This window comes from Mastigoproctus giganteus, chromosome 13 (assembly GCF_048544385.1).
Source record: "Mastigoproctus giganteus isolate SK-2022 chromosome 13, ASM4854438v1, whole genome shotgun sequence".
NCBI lineage: Eukaryota > Metazoa > Arthropoda > Arachnida > Uropygi > Thelyphonidae > Mastigoproctus > Mastigoproctus giganteus.
This window is the reverse complement of record NC_143587.1, coordinates 52665793-52687350: the sequence shown is the minus strand read 5'-3', so window position 1 is coordinate 52687350 and position 21558 is coordinate 52665793. Positions and strand designations below refer to the sequence as shown.

The window sequence follows — 21558 nt, the reverse complement described above, 5'->3', positions numbered from 1 at the left end:
TCCAGTGGGGCAAAGACAACTTAGTTGATTTCAACCGTTCTAAAACTCAGTCTTGTCTTATATCTCGCAAAAAGGATTCTTCTGCTCCTATGCTTATCTTTAGCGACGCTCCGATTTCTAGGCAAAATGATATATCTCTTTTGGGGATTACCGTGACTTCTAATCTGTCTTGGCACAAGCACATTACAAATATTGCTTCCTCTGCATCTAAAAAACTTGGTTTTCTCTTTCGCTGTCGGCGTTACTTTTTTTCCAAACAGCTGCTTGCTCTGTATAAATCGCAAATCCGCCCTGCCATGGAATATTGTTCCCACATCTGGGGCTGTGCCCCCAAAACCTCTCTCAGGCTTCTTGATTCCATTCAGAAGAGGGCAGTTAGGTTAATTAATGATTCATCTCTAAGAGTCTCTCCACTCGCTGTCTCATAGACGTACTGTTTCTGCTGCTTGCCTCTTCTACAGATACTTCCATGGGCACTGTTCTTCTGAATTGGCTTCTATAATTCCCGCTTTCTCTTTCAAAACAGTCCGAACACGTGCCACCACCAGCCAACATCCATTTACTGTCCAACTTCAAACTCACAGAACCAACTTTTCATGTTCCTCGTTTATTCATTCAACTGCCATTTTCTGGAACAACCTTCCTTCATAACTATTTCCTGAAAATTACAGTTACAGAAGTTCAAGTCCAATGTCAACAAATATCTTCTTTCGTCTTCTCAACCTCCAATCCAAGCACAGTACTAAGTACTATAGGTTCTAACACCTCTCGAGTTCGGGATTTACATAAAAAAAAAAAAAAAAAAACACTTTGAGTTATTCCTCCTATGAAAGTTTTTATTTTTTCTGCATTCTTTCGAATTATCAGCGTTGCCTCATTTAGGCCTGTAGTGCGTGCAGTATCACATGATTTTTCATTTCGCTCAAGGTGTTTCACAATTTCATATTTTTTCTCTATCAACAGAGGTGGACTGGTTATAAGCCTTACTGGGAAACCCCGGTGGGCCAGAGGTCAGAAGACAATGGAGGCTGGTATGATTTTGGCCATAAACGCTAGTATGAAGCCGCTACAAATTTTCCCGAGTAAGAATTTTTGATCTAGTCCGTCTCTGTCTATCAATATTGCTTTTTTTTTTTTTCTCTCACTGAATCTGTAGTGTCTTCACGAGGACACTTCATTTTCACACCTTTTAAGTATTTTACCCATTTTTAGGGAATAAAGCACAATTACAAAATGTGGAGGCACGCTTGATACACATAAACAAAGCTGTGCACATGTAACAACTGAATAAACATCACTGTCAAGGCAGAGACACACTATTAACACCTCACTAGCTCACATTTTACTAAAGCATATTTCTAGGGGTTACTACCATCAAACAATAAAAACAATTTCCAGTTACATTTCTGCTAGTGGAATTGATTATAAACTGGTAGTAAACTCTATCTAATTGCATTTTCAATAATACCAATAGCTGGAATTGTGTGGGTTTTTACGTATTATGGTGAAATGTGTTTCCCCTTTACTGATATAAAAAACATAAATAGATTTTCAGAATCTTCTCTTCATTCCTATCGTGTTGCATTCAGTTGGGGTAATTCTGCATTCGACTGCCATTTCTTGTAAACACAAAGGTGAATTGTGCTTAAGCGAATTCGGTTCGTGTTATATACGATAACGTTTCCCTATTTATAAATCGTGTATGTTTGAATTCGTGTAGTGTAAACACAAGGAGGGTCTGCTGATGAGGCTATCTGTGTGAGCAACTTTTTAGGGAGCCACTAAGTGGGACTTTGTTTATTACTTAAAAATTGTTTTTTTTATAACTTTTGATTTAAAATTAGTAATGTAGTAATTATTTGTGATTCTCTTATTAAGTCGGCTTCTTTGTAGCAGTGTAATCAGTATCGGAAGAGACCCATAAATTATAATTTATACTAATACAAATGCGTTTTAATAACTTTATCATGAAGTACATAACATATTACAGTAAACCCCCGCTATTCGCGGGGGTTACGTTCCTGAGAAATTCCGCGAATACTGAAAACGCGAATACTGAGTTATGGCGCCCATGGTAATAAAAGGGTTCCGTTCCAAAGTATGAAATATATAACAAAAATTAGTCTAAAATTTTGTCTGTACGTATTATGTGTATTTACCTACATAATATGACTATGTACATAGACAAACGTAGAGAGTAAGTACATAAAAAAAAAAAAAGCATAAGGCATCGAAATGAAAATAAGAAACAATTTATAAAATGTAATACTGTACATATTTATTAGACATTTTAAAGAAACCTTTCAAAAACATATCAAGAACATGGGTTGCTGGGCGAAAAATAACCATATCGATTTTTAAATCTTTCAAACCAGCCTTTGCTGGCTAAAAAACTTATCCCGCCAGTGCTATCACCAGTTTCACTAAAGTGTTGATAAAGGTGTTTTGCCTTTTCACGAATGATAAGTGAACTTAACGGAATTTTATTTTGAGTTCGGTCTTCTATCCACAGATTTAAAGCCTTTTCCATTTTTTCTAATTTCACATCACGAGTTACAGAGCAAATTTTTGATGCAATTAGCGCGTTTTCACGGACACTACGGCGGATTTTTTCTTCCGATTTCTTGATTGATCACACCGTTGACTCATTGATTTTATAATGTTTTGCCACTGAGGAGACACTTTCACCATTAGAAATTTTGTCTAACAATTCAGTTTTACTCGCTAATGTCATCACCTTCTTTGATCTTTTCACAATTCCATTTTTATTCGTGGCCATATTTTTGTAGGATTAGAAAAGAACTTGTCCACAATAAAGTCACTTTCTTTTAACTTTAACACGCTCGAAAAAGTCTGTTTACATCAACACACTGCAAAATGGTAGATTTTTCACTTTTGTAAACGTATCAATTAAAAGCAAGAGATGAAACCTTCTATGACAAGCGCATTACACATACTGAACAAGGATTAGCTTGAAACATCAGCGCTCGCGATTTTATCACCCCCCCCCACCCATTGAGCGCAGGACACTTCCTTTTTACACCTTTTAAGTTATTTTTACTCATTTTTAGAGAATAAAGCACAATTACAAAATGAGGAGGCACACTTGATACACATAAAGCTGTGAGCGTGTAGAAACTGAATAAACAACAACATAAAGGCAGAGACAACTCTATTAACACCTCACTAGCTCACATTTTACATTTCTGGGGGTTACTACCATAAAACAATAAAAACAATTTCCAGTTGCGTTCCTGCTAGTGGAATCTGTTATAAACTGGTAGTGAACTCTATCTAATTGCATTTGCGATAATACCGATAGCTGGAATTGTGTTGGTTTTTAAGTTATTATGCTGAAATGTGTTTCCCCTTCACTGATATAAAACACATGAATACATTTTCAGAATCTTCTCTTCATTCCTATCGTGTTGCGTTCAGTTGGGGTGATTCCGTGTTCAACTGCCATTTCTTGCCATTTTTTGTCTCATAAAGACAAAAAATAGCCCATGTAGGCCTACAAGGCCAAACCCTGGAAATAAACATATAATTAGTAATAAAATACAAAGGCGAATCGTGCATATGCGAATTCAGTTCGTGTTATATAAGATATCGTTCCCCTATTTATAAATCGTGTAAGATCTAATTAGTGTAGTGTAAACACGTGTTATACGACGACTGACTGTACTACTCTGTGGACTGGGCAAAATGATTTTAGCCACACCCATGTTTTTTTCATGGAGGAAAATGTTCACGGCGCTTTAAAATTCACATTTTTTTAGGTTTAAATCAGCGACCGCGAATACGCGAAACCGCGAATAGCGGGGGTTTACTGTACATTAATATTTATAGAGCTTTTGTATTGGTGATTTGCACAAATATAATATCATGTAACCAGTAGTGTAGTGCATAGTAGGGGAATTGTAGGTTTTTAATTGTGGTAAACAAATGGCTCACAGGTTGGTGTATATTTTTGTTTTAGCAAGGAACTTTATTCTAGTAAGGCTAAAATTTTCGACTGTATCAGTCGAGAAGCAGTGTCAGCTTCAGGAAGGAAAATCGTTTTTCGAAATTTATGTTGAACTTTTTAATTAATTTTTTAAAATTAATTTTTGAATTGTTTTCGATTTTTTACTGTAATCATTTTGCGTTAATCTTTTATTTGTTTTTATTTCTGGGGAGTATTATACGGAAGTGTTCTACGTATCATATTGAGGTAAATTTCTTTTATTCTTCTACAAATATAAGTACAGAAAGGACAGTGTTTGTTGTCAAGCAGCACTGGGGGCTCCTTTAAAACCATGTAGAATACTCTGTGTTGCAGTACAAACTATAAATGGCAGAGATAGTATAAGTGTTGGTTTGCATAGTGTAGTGTTGCATTGTGTTGGTCTGTTGTTCTTCTGACATTTTGTCATGGGCCCCCTAGTGGAATCCCACATTGCCCATCCACTGCCCCGAGAAGGCAACTGGGTATAGTTGGAGATAGATGTAGTCTCTGGCAGGGGCAAACCTCAGAGGTCTCCCCACCCCCAGAATGGAGGTGGGGAGACCTCTGGACGGTGAAAAAAGTGGTGGAGACAGATAAAGATAGGAGCATACAGATGACGGACAGATGAGGATGATAGGAAGACTATCCACTTGGAAATAGGAAGTTAGAGGGGATAGAGGGGCACCTCTGTGGAAGGAGCCCATTCTCCACAGAGGGGAGGGCTCTTGAGAACAGTTTTCTGGTGATAGAGTTCACCAAGTGAAATGTTTGGGTGGGGGTAAAGTGATAGGACCAGGGTATCCTATGTGGGTCACAGCGGCTCTGTATGAGATCCCACACCAGGCAGACCAGCTGGAGCTGGTGTGAGCAATTCTCATGCCATGCCTAAAGGGGAAAAGATGCATGATGTCAGCATGGTAGGGGGTTCCTAATAGGATGCCCCACTGCAATCTAATTTGGGGGTGGGGTGGCCTGTCAGAACACATACTCCATATATTCAACTCATCTGTAAACCTATCACACATACATATACACATGTATACACTTTTTTTCTCTATATTAACTTATTTAGGGGCAGGCTGAATAGTAGGACATAGTACAACAGACTTTTGTCATCTGTTGGGTGCCACATATACATGGTAACTGTCAGACAGTCTCTCTCCTTTTTGTTTATTTATGTATATATATATTTAATTTGCAGACCGGTGCAAGGTTTTATGTTTACCGTGTGAACTTTCCCTAACTGCCTGATTGCTACTGAGCAGACTTTGTGTACGCATGCCAGTACTTGTTGAGGTAGTGTTGCACGAAGAGAGTCTTTGATGTGTAAACATCTTTGGCGGCACCTACTAAATTTCGGGAAGTAGTAAAATCAATTTGTTACGATTTTGTGGTGCAGAAATGACGTCATTTCCTTTTCATAACAGAAAAATGGAATCGGGAGAGGAGATCGTGCAAAGGATCATGGGAGGTGATCTTAGATATGATCACGCAAAGGATCATTGGAGGTGATCTTGGATATGATTGCACAAAGGGTCATGGAAGGTGAACTTGCAGATCACCTACTAAATTTTGGATGGCAATAAAATCAATTTGTCACAATTTTGCAACACGGAAATGACATCCTTTGACGTCATTTCCGTTTCATAACAAAGAAAAACAGAGTCAGGGAAAGGAGATCGCACAAAGGATCACGGGAGGTGATCTTGGATGTGCTCAGAGCTGGCATAAACCAGCTGGTTACAGAAAAACGTTTATGATTTAGGGCATACCACTTAGGTGGCTTTGGGCTGACCATTGCCACCCATGGCAGAAATCTTTTGGTAACCAGAGAAATCAATATCTTGAGGGCAGTGATCTTGGATGTGCTCAGAGCTGGTTTATGCCAGCTCTGAGCACATCTGAAATCATTGCATGTAATGTAGGCGTTACAGTACCCATCTGTATTACTGAAGCAGTTGTATATTTCCATTAAGAGGTGAATCATAAACATTTTTTTGCAACCAGCTGGGCCGGTCAAGAATATTTGAATCAGTTTGCGATTGGGAGATAACAGACTCCAAATTACATGTATGAGTAGAATTATTTTAGTGACAAATGGGCCTGGAGTACTGGGGTCCATAGTTTAATAATTCAAATAGATATTTATTTACAGTATACCCAGTTATATTTTATAAGTACAAATTCAGTAGCTTTCGGAACACGTGTCCCTTTATCAACTGACAAATTTGAATACATTACAAGCAAAGTGTGGCACGTTACTCATGCGTCATTGTTGTAGCACGGACGTGTGCTGCCTTACGCCAGTGATCATCCATCAATAAAACGGTTGTCTCTAGGATGGGATGTATACGCATGCCTTTCTGGCGATTTAATGCCTTAGGGTTGTTTATTATGTTTAGTGACTCTAGCCATAGGCGGTGGCGAAAGTGTCGCGCGTGGTCCACTATCTCAAAGGCGCGCTTGGGGTCAAAATCGTGGTTGGTAGCCCAAAAATGTTCTGCAAGCACGGACTGGTCAGTTTCAGCAAGCCGGATTGCTCTGTCGTGTTCCGTGAGGCGATCCTGGAGACGTCTCGATGTCTCACCTACGTAGCAACTGTTACAGGCCCTACAGGTGATACGGTACACTACATTGCTGCGTAAGACAGGTGTGACAGGGGTCTTCACACTGGAGACAAGTGAACGTAGGTTCCTACCGGGTAATTGCACACATTTGATGTTGTAACTTCTCAGGATCTTCGAGATACGTCCTGACACTCCTGGATAGTACGGAATGTAGGCGGACTATATGCCGACTTGCTTCGGAGGTCTTGGGTTGGAAGTAAGTTCTTGTGCCTGTAACAAGCATCTGTTTAGTACATGGGATGGATAACCGCATCTGGTTAGGTCCGCCTTCACACGGGAGATCTCGTTACGTCTAATTGTGTCGGTGCTGGAATGGCTCCAGGCCCTGGAGAACAGGGTGCGGGCAGTGCTATTGAGATGGCTTGGAGCGTGGCCGGACCCGTAGTTGGTGAATTGACCGCACCACATGGGTTTGCGGTATACTGAGGTCTCTAGACGTGGGCCTACGCGATGCACTAGCACGTCCAGAAACGGGAGCGAACCGTCCACCTCTGATTCTACGGTAAACTTGATGAAATTGGATAGAGTTGAGGTGTTCTAGTAGTACCGTTTCAGAACCACGTGGTATTATGGTAAAAATATCGTCGACGTATCTACACCACGTTGTAATAGGTGTAGGTGGGTTCTGGTGTATCTGCTCCTCCAGATCTTCCATGGCGATGTTAGCTACTACGGAACTGACAGGGGCACCCATAGCAGTGCCATGTACTTGTTTGTAGAGTGAGTCTTCAAAGGTGAAGATGCTGCTAGAGAGGCATAGGTTGAGGGCGGTACAGATGTCATCAGTGGATAGTGATGTCCTGGATTGGAGGCTTAAGTCGCTCTCAAGGAGCCTTCTGGTGCAGTGCACGGCCTGTTGGACGGGAATCGAGGTGAATAAAGAAACCACGTCAAATGATGCCATGACAGAGTTATCAGGGATTGAAATGTCCTTAATGATGTTAATGAATTCACTGCTGTTTTTAACGGTGTGAGATGTATTACCTATAAGAGGCGAGAGGAGGCTTGCGATGTGTTTGGACAGTTCATACGTTGGGGCACTGCAGCAAGACACTATAGGTCTGAGAGGAATACCCGGTTTATGGATCTTTGGTAATCCGTAGAATTGCGGTAGTTGGCAGCCAGTAGCACGTAGAAGATGGTGAGTCGCGGTCGGGATCTTCTTATCTTTAAGCCATGCGTGGACAAGTTTATTAACATTTGCTTCCAGACGTTTCAAGACTTTAACGGGAGGATCAGGTAGAGGTTCATATACGTTAGGATCGAGTAATAGGGCCAAGGTTTTCTCTCGGTAGGCTGATCGGTCCAGCACAACAGTCCGGCGCCCTTTATCCGCAGGAAGTACAACGATGGAGTTGTCTTTTCTTATAGATGACAGGGCGGCACGCTGGCGGTGGTTGAGGTTTGAGTACGTTTTTCGAGTGTTGCGGAGGACTGCGGCAGTCTTGAATCGGATCTCGTTGGCAGTTTCTTCAGGAAGGTTGGTAATACTGGCTTCTATACCCATAGCGAGCTGTGTGATGGGAGGTTTCGATGGTATAACGGCGAATTTCATACCGTTTGATAAAACACTCAGCTGCTCGTTGGACAGTTGTTTGTTACTTAGATTCAAGACGAAAGAAGTCGTGTCGTCTGAACGAGTGTTCGCCTTTAAGGAGTTAGCTTCTATGCTTAAGTTTATGAACTTGCGCTGTTGGCGTAAACGGTAGGTATCCGAGGTCTGACTAGCCCGATGGCAGATGGTATGCATAAGGTTTGTAAATACAATAGGCGAGACCTTACCTTGTAGATGTTGTAACAGTCTGGACTTGTTGTAGTCAGCGTTCCTGATTTCACGGTGGACATGGGATATCCACAAATTTAATGTGCGTAGGCTGAAGTTAAAGCAGGCACGATCCATATGAGAGTTGTGGAACGGGGCTTTGTAACGGAACCCTTTAGGTATGATTCGATTGCTTTTGCATCTGTGTGCGAAGCATAAATGTTGCCTGTTGCGGGCTATTGAGAAGAAGGACTTTTGTAACTGCACACAATCGTTGTAGGTATTATGGCCATAAAGTGATCGAATAGTGACAAATGGGCCTGGAGTACTGGGGTCCATAGTTTAATAATTCAAATAGATGTACTAAACAGATGCTTGTTACAGGCACAAGAACTTACTTCCAACCCAAGACCTCCGAAGCAAGTCGGCATATCGTCCGCCTACATTCCATACTATCCAGGAGTGTCAGGACGTATCTCGAAGATCCTGAGAAGTTACAACATCAAATGTGTGCAATTACCCGGTAGGAACCTACGTTCACTTGTCTCCAGTGTGAAGACCCCTGTCACACCTGTCTTACGCAGCAATGTAGTGTACCGTATCACCTGTAGGGCCTGTAACAGTTGCTACGTAGGTGAGACATCGAGACGTCTCCAGGATCGCCTCACGGAACACGACAGAGCAATCCGGCTTGCCGAAACTGACCAGTCCGTGCTTGCAGAACATTTTGGGCTACCAACCACGATCTTGACCCCAAGCGCGACTTTGAGATAGTGGACCACGCGCGACACTTTCGCCACTGCCTATGGCTAGAGTCACTAAACATAATAAACAACCCTAAGGCATTAAATCGCCAGAAAGGCATGCATATACATCCCATCCTAGAGACAACCGTTTTATTGATGGATGATCACTGGCGTAAGGCAGCACACGTCCGTGCTACAACAATGACGCATGAGTAACGTGCCACACTTTGCTTGTAATGTATTCAAATTTGTCAGTTGATAAAGGGACACGTGTTCCGAAAGCTACTGAATTTGTACTTATATTTTATAACTGGGTATACTGTAAATAAATATCTATTTGAATTATTAAACTATGGACCCCAGTACTCCAGGCCCATTTGTCACTATTCGATCACTTTATGGCCATAATACCTACAACGATTGTGTGCAGTTACAAAAGTCCTTCCTCTCAATAGCCCGCAACAGGCAACATTTATGCTTCGCACACAGATGCAAAAGCAATCGAATCATACGTAAAGGGTTCCGTTACAAAGCCCCGTTCCACAACTCTCATATGGATCGTGCCTGCTTTAACTTCAGCCTACGCACATTAAATTTGTGGATATCCCATCCCCACCGTGAAATCAGGAACGCTGACTACAACAAGTCCAGACTGTTACAACATCTACAAGGTAAGGTCTCGCCTATTGTATTTACAAACCTTATGCATACCATCTGCCATCGGGCTAGTCAGACCTCGGATACCTACCGTTTACGCCAACAGCGCAAGTTCATAAACTTAAGCATAGAAACTAACTCCTTAAAGGCGAACACTCGTTCAGACGACACGACTTCTTTCGTCTTGAATCTAAGTAACAAACAACTGTCCAACGAGCAGCTGAGTGTTTTATCAAACGGTATGAAATTCGCCGTTATACCATCGAAACCTCCCATCACACAGCTCGCTATGGGTATAGAAGCCAGTATTACCAACCTTCCCGAAGAAACTGCCAACGAGATCCGATTCAAGACTGGCGCAGTCCTCCGCAACACTCGAAAAAACGTACTCAAACCTCAACCACCGCCAGCGTGCCGCCCTGTCATCTATAAGAAAAGACAACTCCATCGTTGTACTTCCTGCGGATAAAGGGCGCCGGACTGTTGTGCTGGACCGATCAGCCTACCGAGAGAAAGCCTTGGCCCTATTACTCGATCTTAACGTATATGAACCTCTACCTGATCCTCCCGTTAAAGTCTTGAAACGTCTGGAAGCAAATGTTAATAAACTTGTCCACGCATGGCTTAAAGATAAGGAGATCCCGACCGCGACTCACCATCTTCTACGTGCTACTGGCTGCCAACTTCCGCAATTCTACGGATTACCAAAGATCCATAAACCGGGTATTCCTCTCAGACCTATAGTGTCTTGCTGCAGTGCCCCAACGTATGAACTGTCCAAACACATCGCGAGCCTCCTCTCGCCTCTTATAGGTAATACATCTCACACCGTTAAAAACAGCAGTGAATTCATTGACATCATTAAGGACATTTCAATCCCTGATAACTCTGTCATGGCATCATTTGACGTGGTTTCTTTATTCACCTCGCTTCCCGTCCAACAGGCCGTGCACTGCGCCAGAAGGCTCCTTGAGAGCGACTTAAGCCTCCAATCCAGGACGTCACTATCCACTGATGACATCTGTACCGCCCTCAACCTATGCCTCTCTAGCAGCATCTTCACCTTTGAAGACTCACTCTACAAACAAGTACATGGCACTGCTATGGGTGCCCCTGTCAGTTCCGTAGTAGCTAACATCGCCATGGAAGATCTGGAGGAGCAGATACACCAGAACCCACCTACACCCATTACAACGTGGTGTAGATACGTCGACGATATTTTTACCATAATACCACGTGGTTCTGAAACGGTACTACTAGAACACCTCAACTCTCTATCCAATTTCATCAAGTTTACCGTAGAATCAGAGGTGGACGGTTCGCTCCCGTTTCTGGACGTGCTAGTGCATCGCGTAGGCCCACATCTAGAGACCTCAGTATACCGCAAACCCATGTGGTGCGGTCAATTCACCAACTACGGGTCCGGCCACGCTCCAAGCCATCTCAATAGCACTGCCCGGACCCTGTTCTCCAGGGCCTGGAGCCATTCCAGCACCGACACAATTAGACGTAACGAGATCTCCCGTGTGAAGGCGGACCTAACCAGATGCGGTTATCCATCCCATGTACTAAACAGATGCTTGTTACAGGCACAAGAACTTACTTCCAACCCAAGACCTCCGAAGCAAGTCGGCATATAGTCCGCCTACATTCCGTACTATCCAGGAGTGTCAGGACGTATCTCGAAGATCCTGAGAAGTTACAACATCAAATGTGTGCAATTACCCGGTAGGAACCTACGTTCACTTGTCTCCAGTGTGAAGACCCCTGTCACACCTGTCTTACGCAGCAATGTAGTGTACCGTATCACCTGTAGGGCCTGTAACAGTTGCTACGTAGGTGAGACATCGAGACGTCTCCAGGATCGCCTCACGGAACACGACAGAGCAATCCGGCTTGCTGAAACTGACCAGTCCGTGCTTGCAGAACATTTTTGGGCTACCAACCACGATCTTGACCCCAAGCGCGACTTTGAGATAGTGGACCACGCACAACACTTTGGCCACTGCCTATGGCTAGAGTCACTAAACATAATAAACAACCCTAAGGCATTAAATCGCCAGAAAGGCATGTGTATACATCCCATCCTAGAGACAACCGTTTTATTGATGGATGATCACTGGCGTAAGGCAGCACACGTCCGTGCTACAACAATGACGCATGAGTAACGTGCCACACTTTGCTTGTAATGTATTCAAATTTGTCAGTTGATAAAGGGACACGTGTTCCGAAAGCTACTGAATTTGTACTTATATTTTATAACTGGGTATACTGTAAATAAATATCTATTTGAATTATTAGAATTATTTTCTTGTCATTGTCCATTCTCATTAAGTTACAGAAGTCTTCGTTTGTCATCAAGTTTTCGCGTTTCTTTGCAATTGCATTCAGTCAGTTGAGCGGGCAAGCTTTTCATCATGCTGTTTAGATGATTGTAAAAGTTTCAAAAGGGGTCTTCTCACAGTTGTGTTACAAGGCTACTCAGGTCATTGACGCATTCTTTGTCAGGGTCAATGTCATTGTTGTCTTGACACATCATCTTACATATTCAAATCTTTTTGCAAATGTCCAAGTCTGATTGATACAATTTACGATCTAGTACGAGCTTTTCATTGTTGTCGTAGATCTTGACATATTTCATCTCTGACAATATCTCTCTTTCCTCATTGCAAAATGGAATTTGCAGCATTACCACCTCGTGCTTGTACTCGTTGAGATCCTGAGCCAAGTCATAGTTTTGATAGCATATTATGCGTGGATACTGTTGTTTCTTGCAGATCTCGTAGCACTGCATGTGTAATTCGTGACAAAGCATGGCAGAGTAACATGATCCAACATGACAGTATGATTGTAACAATACAAATACTTGTATTGTTGCACTCATACTATTCAACAAATGGGTAATTAGGCTATTGGCCTAACCTTCCAAACTTTGATTCAGTAGAGTAAGCAGCAGGCGCGTGTAACCTATTTATCATTAACATTTATTCGGTAGAGTAAGTAGCGGGCATGAGCATAAATTACATCGTTCATGATTTCGGTTCTAGCTGTTCAAAATTTAGTAGGAGTTATCAAAGATATTTACACATAAAGCATCTTTTTTGCGTACAGGGTACACATGCGATTTTTTAGCTGCGTGTCACTGACAATCGATTTTAAGCAAGAGTCATGTGAGACATCCACAGAAGATTCAGATGATGGCAATTAAGGTAAGACCTTGCACCAGTCCATTGAATTAAACACTCACCCCTCATATATATATATATATATATATATATATATATATATGAGGTAAAAGTTAGGCAAATGTGATAAAAATAAATAAATATGGCTATGTAGCTATTACTGGCTGATGTTTTTATTTTAAAAAATCATATTTATTTTAATTATCAGATATATATATATATATATATATATATATATATATATATATATATATATTGTTGAGGAGGCTTCCATCCTGCAGTGGGTTGATAATGGCTGCACTTTACTTTTTTTTTTATATATATATATATGTATGCATGTTATAATAAATATAAAAATGTAGATTTAGCTGTAGTTCAAAAAGGGGAAATAGAGCAAAAATACATTTAATCTGATGCCAGCGAAAATAAAAATAAAAGTTGATACATGATCAGGTTTTTCATCTGGGGGCTACACCTGACCATGCATCAGAGGACTGCATTTCTATACTTGTCCAAAGCTGTGTAACAGCTTTGGACAAGTATAGAAACAGCAAGCATCAGTCATCAGTTAGAAACTAAGTTAGATTAGATTAAATTAAATTTCAAATATATAATAGGGGTAGGTATTAAACACGTGAAGTAATGCGTCCCAGGATAGAAAGAGTAACCATTAATTAATTAATAATATTTTATACCATTAAATTCTTTAAAAAAGTTATATATATATGTATATATATACATACAGTAAGCGCCGGTTATAGTAATCACTGGTTATTAGAATCAGCCGCTCAGTAGAATCAAATTTCAAAGAACCAATCCAAATCAATAAAATGCACTATACTTTCATTGTTTCCTAGAATCTCATTTTCGCTTATAAGAATCAATTTTGAATGCCTCTGTGATATTTTTCTAAAGCAAATTTCTGGAGGTCACATTCATAGAGGTTACAACCATAAAACAATAAAAACAATTTGCAGTTTCCAGTTTATTGGGGTTTTCTGTTAGTACAATAAATGGATAGTAAACTCGATCTTATTCATTTGTGATAATACCGATAGCTGGAATTCTGTGTTTTCACATTATTATGGCGAAATGTGTTTCCCCTTCGCTGAAACCTGCTCTTCATTTCTATGTCTAAACTTCGTCTCGTCTCACTTGTGTGTGTCGTGTTAGTTCCAATTTGTGTGTGCCATGTGCTTTGTTATTGATTGATGCTTATCTTTTTTAGTGTGTTTTAAAAGAAATGTCAGTGAACAGAAAGAGAGTGAATTTGAGTGTGAAAGATAAGTTACGAATTATAGAAACGTATGATAAATTAAACTTAGGCAATATGTCTCAAAGGGAAGCGGCAGTAAAATTAGGAGTGCCTCAGTCATCTTTATCAAAATTGTTAAAATCACGTCACACTTTAAACACTAATGTGATTAGTGAAACCAGAAAAAGGAAGCGTGAAGGGAAATGACAAACAATGGATGAACCTTTGTTTGTTTGGTTCAAACAGGCCAGCTTATTTAATGCCTCAATCAATCATAGCATTCTTCAAAAAACTAATGATTTTGCTGAAAAACTACACAAAAAGTTTAAGGCGATGGATGGATAGCTGACAAAACTGAGAGGAAGGAGAGGCATGATATTGTTTACAAAAAAACTTCACAGAGAAAAACAGGATTCCGATAGTTTTGCAGCTGACACCTGGTTGAAAACCTCTTGGCAAACTGTGTTAAGCACTTATTATAATCCTGAAGACATTTTTAATACAGATGAAACATGGTTGTACTACACGACTACCTCAGACCACTGCATGATTTTTAAAATTCCTCTGCATCTGCAGGAAAGATCAAGGACAGGATTGCAGTTCTTTTAAAATGCAACATGATGGGAACAATCATGATGAAGCCATTAGTTATCAGCAAGAGTAAATTGCCTAGATGTTTTAAAGGAGTAAAACAGCTGCCTGTTGAATATGCCAATAATACCAATGCTTGGATGACAGCTTCTTTATTTGAAGATTATCTTTGTAAATGGGATTTGAAATTTGTTAAGAAAAACAAAACAATTGCATTGGTTTTGGACAACTGCCCAGCTCATCCAAAGTTTACTTTCAAAAACATTGAATTAGTTTTTCTACCTTCAAATATCACATCACTGATTCAACCTCTCAACCAGGGAATAATAAAAACCTTTAAGACCTTTTATAGATCGGATATGAGGCGAAGAATCATCCAGTCTATAGATGAAGGTTTGGGAACATCATCTGATATCGCAAAGCAGATAACTGTTCTAGATAACTGTTGTCACTTCATATGACAATGAATGCCTGAAATGAAGTTTCCAAAACCTGCATTAGCAACTGTTTCAAAAAATGTGGATTAATTATTCATGATGGGCAATTAAGTCACGATACTGATCACGTTGAAAAGCCTAAAGACATGGGTGAACAGGAGTTTAATGATTGGGTGGACATAATGGTGATCTACAAGTTACTGCAGCTTTAACAGATGAAGAAATTGCCCAGTCTGTTACTGATAATTTCACCAAGGAGGAGTAAAATAAAGATGAATCCGAATGAATTCCAGTTACAAAACGGCAAACTTGTGAAGCTATAGCTGTCCCGAAGAGAGCGTTGGAAGAAACTGGTGCAAGTGATTGTGAATATAGACTGTTATACAATATTGAAAATTCTATAAATAGACTTTGTAGTGATAATTTAAAGCAATCTAACATAAGTGACTTAAATTATAATCATATTACAAAGTGTTATGTTTAATTAATATGTATATTAATTAAGCTATGTACGTAAGTATAAATTTATTTTTATTTTGCTAACCTGTGGATAAATTTATTTTTATTTTGTTTGGAACGTAAAAATTGGAAGAATATTCTGATTTTTACATATCTTTTAATTGGTAATAAGTGTAAATTTGTGCTTTATATCTTTATTTTTATAGCCTCTGGATAATATTTGTTGATTTTCGCTTATTAGAATTGCCATTTATTAGAATCAAAATTCAATTTGCAAACGTGATCACTATAACCGGCGCTTACAGTATATATATAGTTATTATAGTAGATGCAATAATTACTATGCAGAAGCTGAACGTGTATATGAACACTACAGTATACAGCTGACAGTAAGCCATTACAGCCAAAAAATAACTTATAAGGACTACTAAAGCCGATGCTGGCCCACAAGGCCGATCCCTGGAATAATACATATAATTATTATTAATAAAATATAAAAGGTATATTTATATACCTTTTATTTGATCTGCAGTACAGTGATGTGATATGGAGCAAAATCAGAGTACAGAAAGGACATAGTGTATAGTGTAGTTTGACTAGCATGGGGGGAGAGTTCTCCCAACTCTGTGATTGGTAATTTGTCAGCATCCTACACCATTAGGTGTTAGCAGTCAAAATTGGATGATGTTAAAATTGGGTGGTCCTGTTAAGGTACTTACTTAGACAGGAGTGCTTAAGTTGGGTCCTCTCAAGAGTCTTGGACTCTTTGGGTTCCATTTGTATTTATTCGGTGAGTTGTGAATACTGCCTGCAGTTTTTCAGTCAGCGCTTTGTAATAATGCGCCTGTGTGACAAAAAGGTAATCTTGACCGTTTTACAGGTTGTGTATCTTTGAAATTAAGCGACATCTGTAATCTGGGTAGTGATACATAATATGATCCCAATTTTCACTTTTGCCCTAGTTACATGTAGGATCATCGGTAATTCCCAGAGTGGTTCAGTTTATCATTGAAAGATCCATGCCCTGTGATAAGGAATATCACATACATGCCTGGGGAAAACCACGGCAGAGCCTTGGGGCTTGTCAATTTAACCTTCAGTAAAAAGCACCTGGTTATTGCACCTTTTGTGCTTTCATCCGGGCTATTCTGTGCAGTTCCTCCGTGATACTCTTTCTTTCTTTCTTTTTTTTATATGCTCTTAGTTAAGAAACATATTAAATCTAAGGCAGTGCATCCAACCAACATGAGGGGCCAGTGCAATGTTGAGTCAGTTTGGTGTGACATAAGTACTGGAAAAACAAAAATGAGAGTAGAAGTATAAGTATAACAAACAAATATACGGAGAAATAGAGTGAGTCAGTAAATCAGAATGTCTTATTTGTGATTTTGACTTTTCAAATATTGACTGGAACTTGCGGGTTTGTCACTCCCACATTAGCAAGACTTTTTATGGATTGTAACTGCTGTTGCTTTTTACAGTTCATATGGTTATTGGTGTTGTTAACCTGTGAAAGAAAGTACTGTATCTGTACTCCTAACAATCTGACTGTTTTACAATAGAGCATTAACCCTTTTCTAATTCTTGGTTTTTAGTATTTTCTTTATTTGTTATCATTATTTTGTATGGATTTCCAGAAACATTATTACGATTTCCGTTTTATTGATGTCTTTCTTGTGGAAATAGTGGGCAGTTAAATTAGAGTATTTTATATTGAATTTTAATATCTTCTCCATTTTCATTTTCTTATGTGAGCATTTCAGCTTTGTGTCAATAAACAGTGGCGAACAGCTGCATTCATGTTTCATCAGTTATTGTTATCAGTTAAACTGTCTCCAAAGTGATCACAATAAGTGGCATCTACTGTATAGGTATATTTAAATATATAATTGCTTGTTATTATAACATGACTTAACCTAACACATTCATGTACATATATATTCAGAGCTAATAATAGTAATGTTTTAGTTTATTTTCTATTGTTGTTAGATCAGTCATATATTGGCAACTAACTTTTTATTTTTCGTATTAAAATATTACAGTGATGCTTTGTTGGCTCTACCAAATCTCACTCTAAAACAGGAAAATAGTCAAGAAAATGGGTAAGTAAAGCTTAGTATTTATTTCTCAAACTAGAATACCCATGGTGAATATTTTGCAGAAACTGTTTCAGAAAAGAAGTAAAATTAATATTGAAGTAATTACAAAAACCTTTTCCTCTACTCCCTTCACTGCTTGCTAAGGTGTCAGTGGGACAAGCTTGGGTAAAAATGCAAGTTGATAATATTTTACATGTAAGATTATATCATCCTTTAAAAAAATTACACAAAAATTATCTGGATCTTGAAACTGCTACATAAAGTTGTCCGTGAGCAAAAACACCAACTTTGCTGAAAGTCTGACCCTGAGATTTGTTGATTGCAATGACAAAAGCTAAGAAATCTAAAGCTAGAAAACTTGGTATAACCTGTGCAGCTTGCGATGAAGTGGAACAAAATTTGGTATGGTGATGTACCATAGAATAATGATGAAACAAGGAAATAGTGAGAAACTTAGGACAGGTATAAGAGACATTTATAGGAGTAGTTTAAGAATTACCAAAAAGGTCTATCCTGAGGCACACAGACAAATAATGTTGACCATGCCTAGTCCATCTTACGCCTCTTGCACCCGAAGTTTTCATACAACTGCAATTCAAACAGATGTGTCAATACCGCCCAACGTCTCACTATCTAATTGGGTAAAAGCAATTTTATCAACCACTGGAAAAGATAAAACTAAAACTAGCAATGCTGCCAACACCCGAATTAGTATCCCAACTGATACTCTGACAGTCTCGAATGACACAGAAAAATTTAAACCTACTAAAGACTATAAGGAAACTGATCCACCCACCAATACTATGGAAGTGGATATTCACCCAAATTATGAAGAACCTATCCTAGAACTCCATGTCAATGACACTATGGATACTGGGCGCCCCTTATTCCCAAAAAAAGGGAAAAAATGCCCTGCATGCAAAAAACAGTCAGATGAATCATCCTCAGCCAAACCAAAATAATGCCTAACATCATACAGTGGAACTGTAGAGGACTAAGCAGCCATTCTGATGACTTAAGGGATTTAATCTCTCAATTCAATCCTATAGGTATATGCCTACAGGAAACATTCTTGTCACCCCAAATTTTGCGAAATTTTCGAATTATTATACAGGCGAGATAGAAGCCCAGAGTTTCCTGCCCGTGGAGGAGTAGCCATTCTTGTAAATTCTAACATACCATCCAGACCGATCCAATTAAGAACCACCCTAGAAGTTGTGACAGCTCGGATTGCAGTTGGTATGTCAGTTACCATTGTTTCAATTTATATTCCACCATCTCTACCACTTGCCCTTTCAGAACTTGACAACCTCATTACACAACTTCCAACTCCAATTTGTCTTTTCGGTGACTTTAATGAACACCATCCATTGTTTGGATCAGCTACAATGGACAAAAAAGGCAAGTTGATTGAGGTATTTATAAATAATAATGATCTGAATTTATTAAACTCTGGATCTCCTACCTACATCCACCTACCTACAGGATCTATTTCTGAAATTGACTTGTCAATCTGCTCACCATCCATCTTTCCAACCATGACATGGTCTGTATTAACAGATCCTTTTAACGGTGATCACTTTCCGATTATTTGCTCCTTACAAACAGCGGTAACTCCAAATCCTAATCAAACATCCACTTGGAAGTTTAAAAAGGCGAACTGGGATGGCTATTTTGCTCAAATATTTCTAGACAGAATTTATGTTCAAAAAGAATCTCTGATTGGTGATGTAAATATTTACATCACCAATCAGATTCTGATTGCTGCTAAAACCTACATTCCAAGATCCAAAAAATATTGCAGTCACCGAAATCACTGGTGGAATGCACATTGCTTCATCGCCAAACAGGAATAAAACCGAGCTTGGAATAATTTCCGTAAGAATCCCACCACTAATAACCTTATTGCTTATAAAAGGCTTAAAGCAAAAGCAAGGCAAATTAGAAGGAAAGCGAAACGAGATTCTTGGATTGCTTTTGCCTCAATCACAAAAGACACCGACACACACCTCATCTGGAAAATAATACAGGCACTAAATGGGAAATTCGCTCGTCTGCCCTCTCCAATACTTCATTGGAAAGGGAAAGACCTCTCTACAGCTGAAGAAGTTGCTAATGCACTTGCAGAATCATTTGCTACAATATCTGCTTCTGCCTCCTATGTGTCCACTTTTCAGAACATCAAAGCTCATGCAGAACAACATAAAATCAACTTTTTCACTCCCGCTCATTCCCGTACAACCAACCCTTTACACTCATAGAACTTCAAGAATTATTAAAAAAGATCTTCAAATAGTGCTGCAGGCTCAGATGGAGTTCATTACGTTATGCTGAAGCATTTACTTGAAGAGGATTTAAGTACCATGTTAATCTTTTATAACCGAATATTCTCGAAAAATGCCTATCCTTCTTCCTGCGTCATTCTTTCATTATTGCCTCACCAAAACCAGGAAAAGATATTCCTGTGTTGAAAATTACAGGCCAATATTTCTTATGAGCTGCATGGAAAAAATTTTCAAAAGGATTCATATTAGGCTCATTTACATCCTGGAGTCACAAAATCTCCTTCCAGATCATCAGTACAGCTTTTGGGAGAATAGATCAATGCTGGACGTGTTTATCAAAGCCGAATCTCATATTCGCAATGCCTTTGTCATGAAACAACATCTAGTCATGGTCAACCTAGATCTTGAAAAGGCATTTGACACTACATGGCGTCATGGACCTTTACCATCTGGGGCTTAGGGGCCATTTGCCGAAAATAATTCAAAATTTTCTGCAATTGTGTTCTTCTCAGGTCTGATATAAAAAGGGACACATTCAGGAAGAAGGAGTCCCGCAGGGATCAATACTTAGTCCAACACTATTTTCAATCTGAGTTAGCAGCATAACACGAGATATCCCAAAAACTGTTGAAACTTACATGTACACAGGTGACCTTACCATTTCCTGTCAGTCTCAAAGTATGAATACCATTGAATGATAGCTCCAACTTGGCATTACAAAAATACAATCCTGAACTTCACGGAATGGCTACCGACTATCAGAAAAGAAATGCACTGTCACTCACTTTTGCAAGAAGCGAGCTCTCCGTCCCAATCCGGAACTACAAATAAACAATATTCCAATCCCGCTTGTAAGTACCGTTAAATTTCTTGGGCTGATATTAGACAGCAAGCTCACATCTCTCATTTAAGAAATACATGTCTGAAGCATCTGAATATACTGCGATCAGTCTCGGCTATGTCATGGGGCGCTGATCGGTATACTCTACTGCATCTTTATAGAACTTTTAATCTGTTCACAGCTAGATTATTGTTGTCCAGTCTATGACTCTGCCAGGAGCACTACTTTACAACATCTAAATGTTATCCAGCACAGTGCTCTCAGGACTGCGTTGGATGCTTTTAGGACTTCTCCAATTCAGAGTCTTTATATCGAAGCACATGATCCTCCATCACATCTTTGTAGGAAATCATTACTGCTCCGCTGCACTGCTGAGATCCAGTCTTCCATTGCACCCCAGTTGGGATATCTTTTATAATACTCAGTAAGATTTGTTATATGACAGCAAGGCAAATGAAAACAGACCTACTTCACTCGGGATTAAAGAGCTTTCTCAGAGTTGGAATATCAATTTAAGCGATATTTTTCAGGACACAGCTGCACCTGTGTTCCACCTTGGACATTCGTTTCTGCCTCGCATGATACACATTTTCTAGAGTGGGGGAAGAATACTGTACTGTCCTTTA

At 39.5% G+C, this 21558-nt stretch overlaps 1 protein-coding gene across 3 annotated transcripts in view; it reads left to right on the top strand.

The window, feature by feature from the left end:
• Positions 1-21558, top strand: part of LOC150076054 (transcription factor CP2-like protein 1) — a 274831-nt gene that overhangs the window by 43733 nt on the left and 209540 nt on the right. For all 3 annotated transcript variants that reach the window (XM_090387036.1, XM_090387034.1, XM_090387035.1), the window contains exon 3: positions 17750-17809. In XM_090387036.1, coding sequence (XP_090243162.1) covers positions 17750-17809 — 60 coding nt within the window. The remainder of the gene's footprint in view (positions 1-17749; positions 17810-21558) is intronic.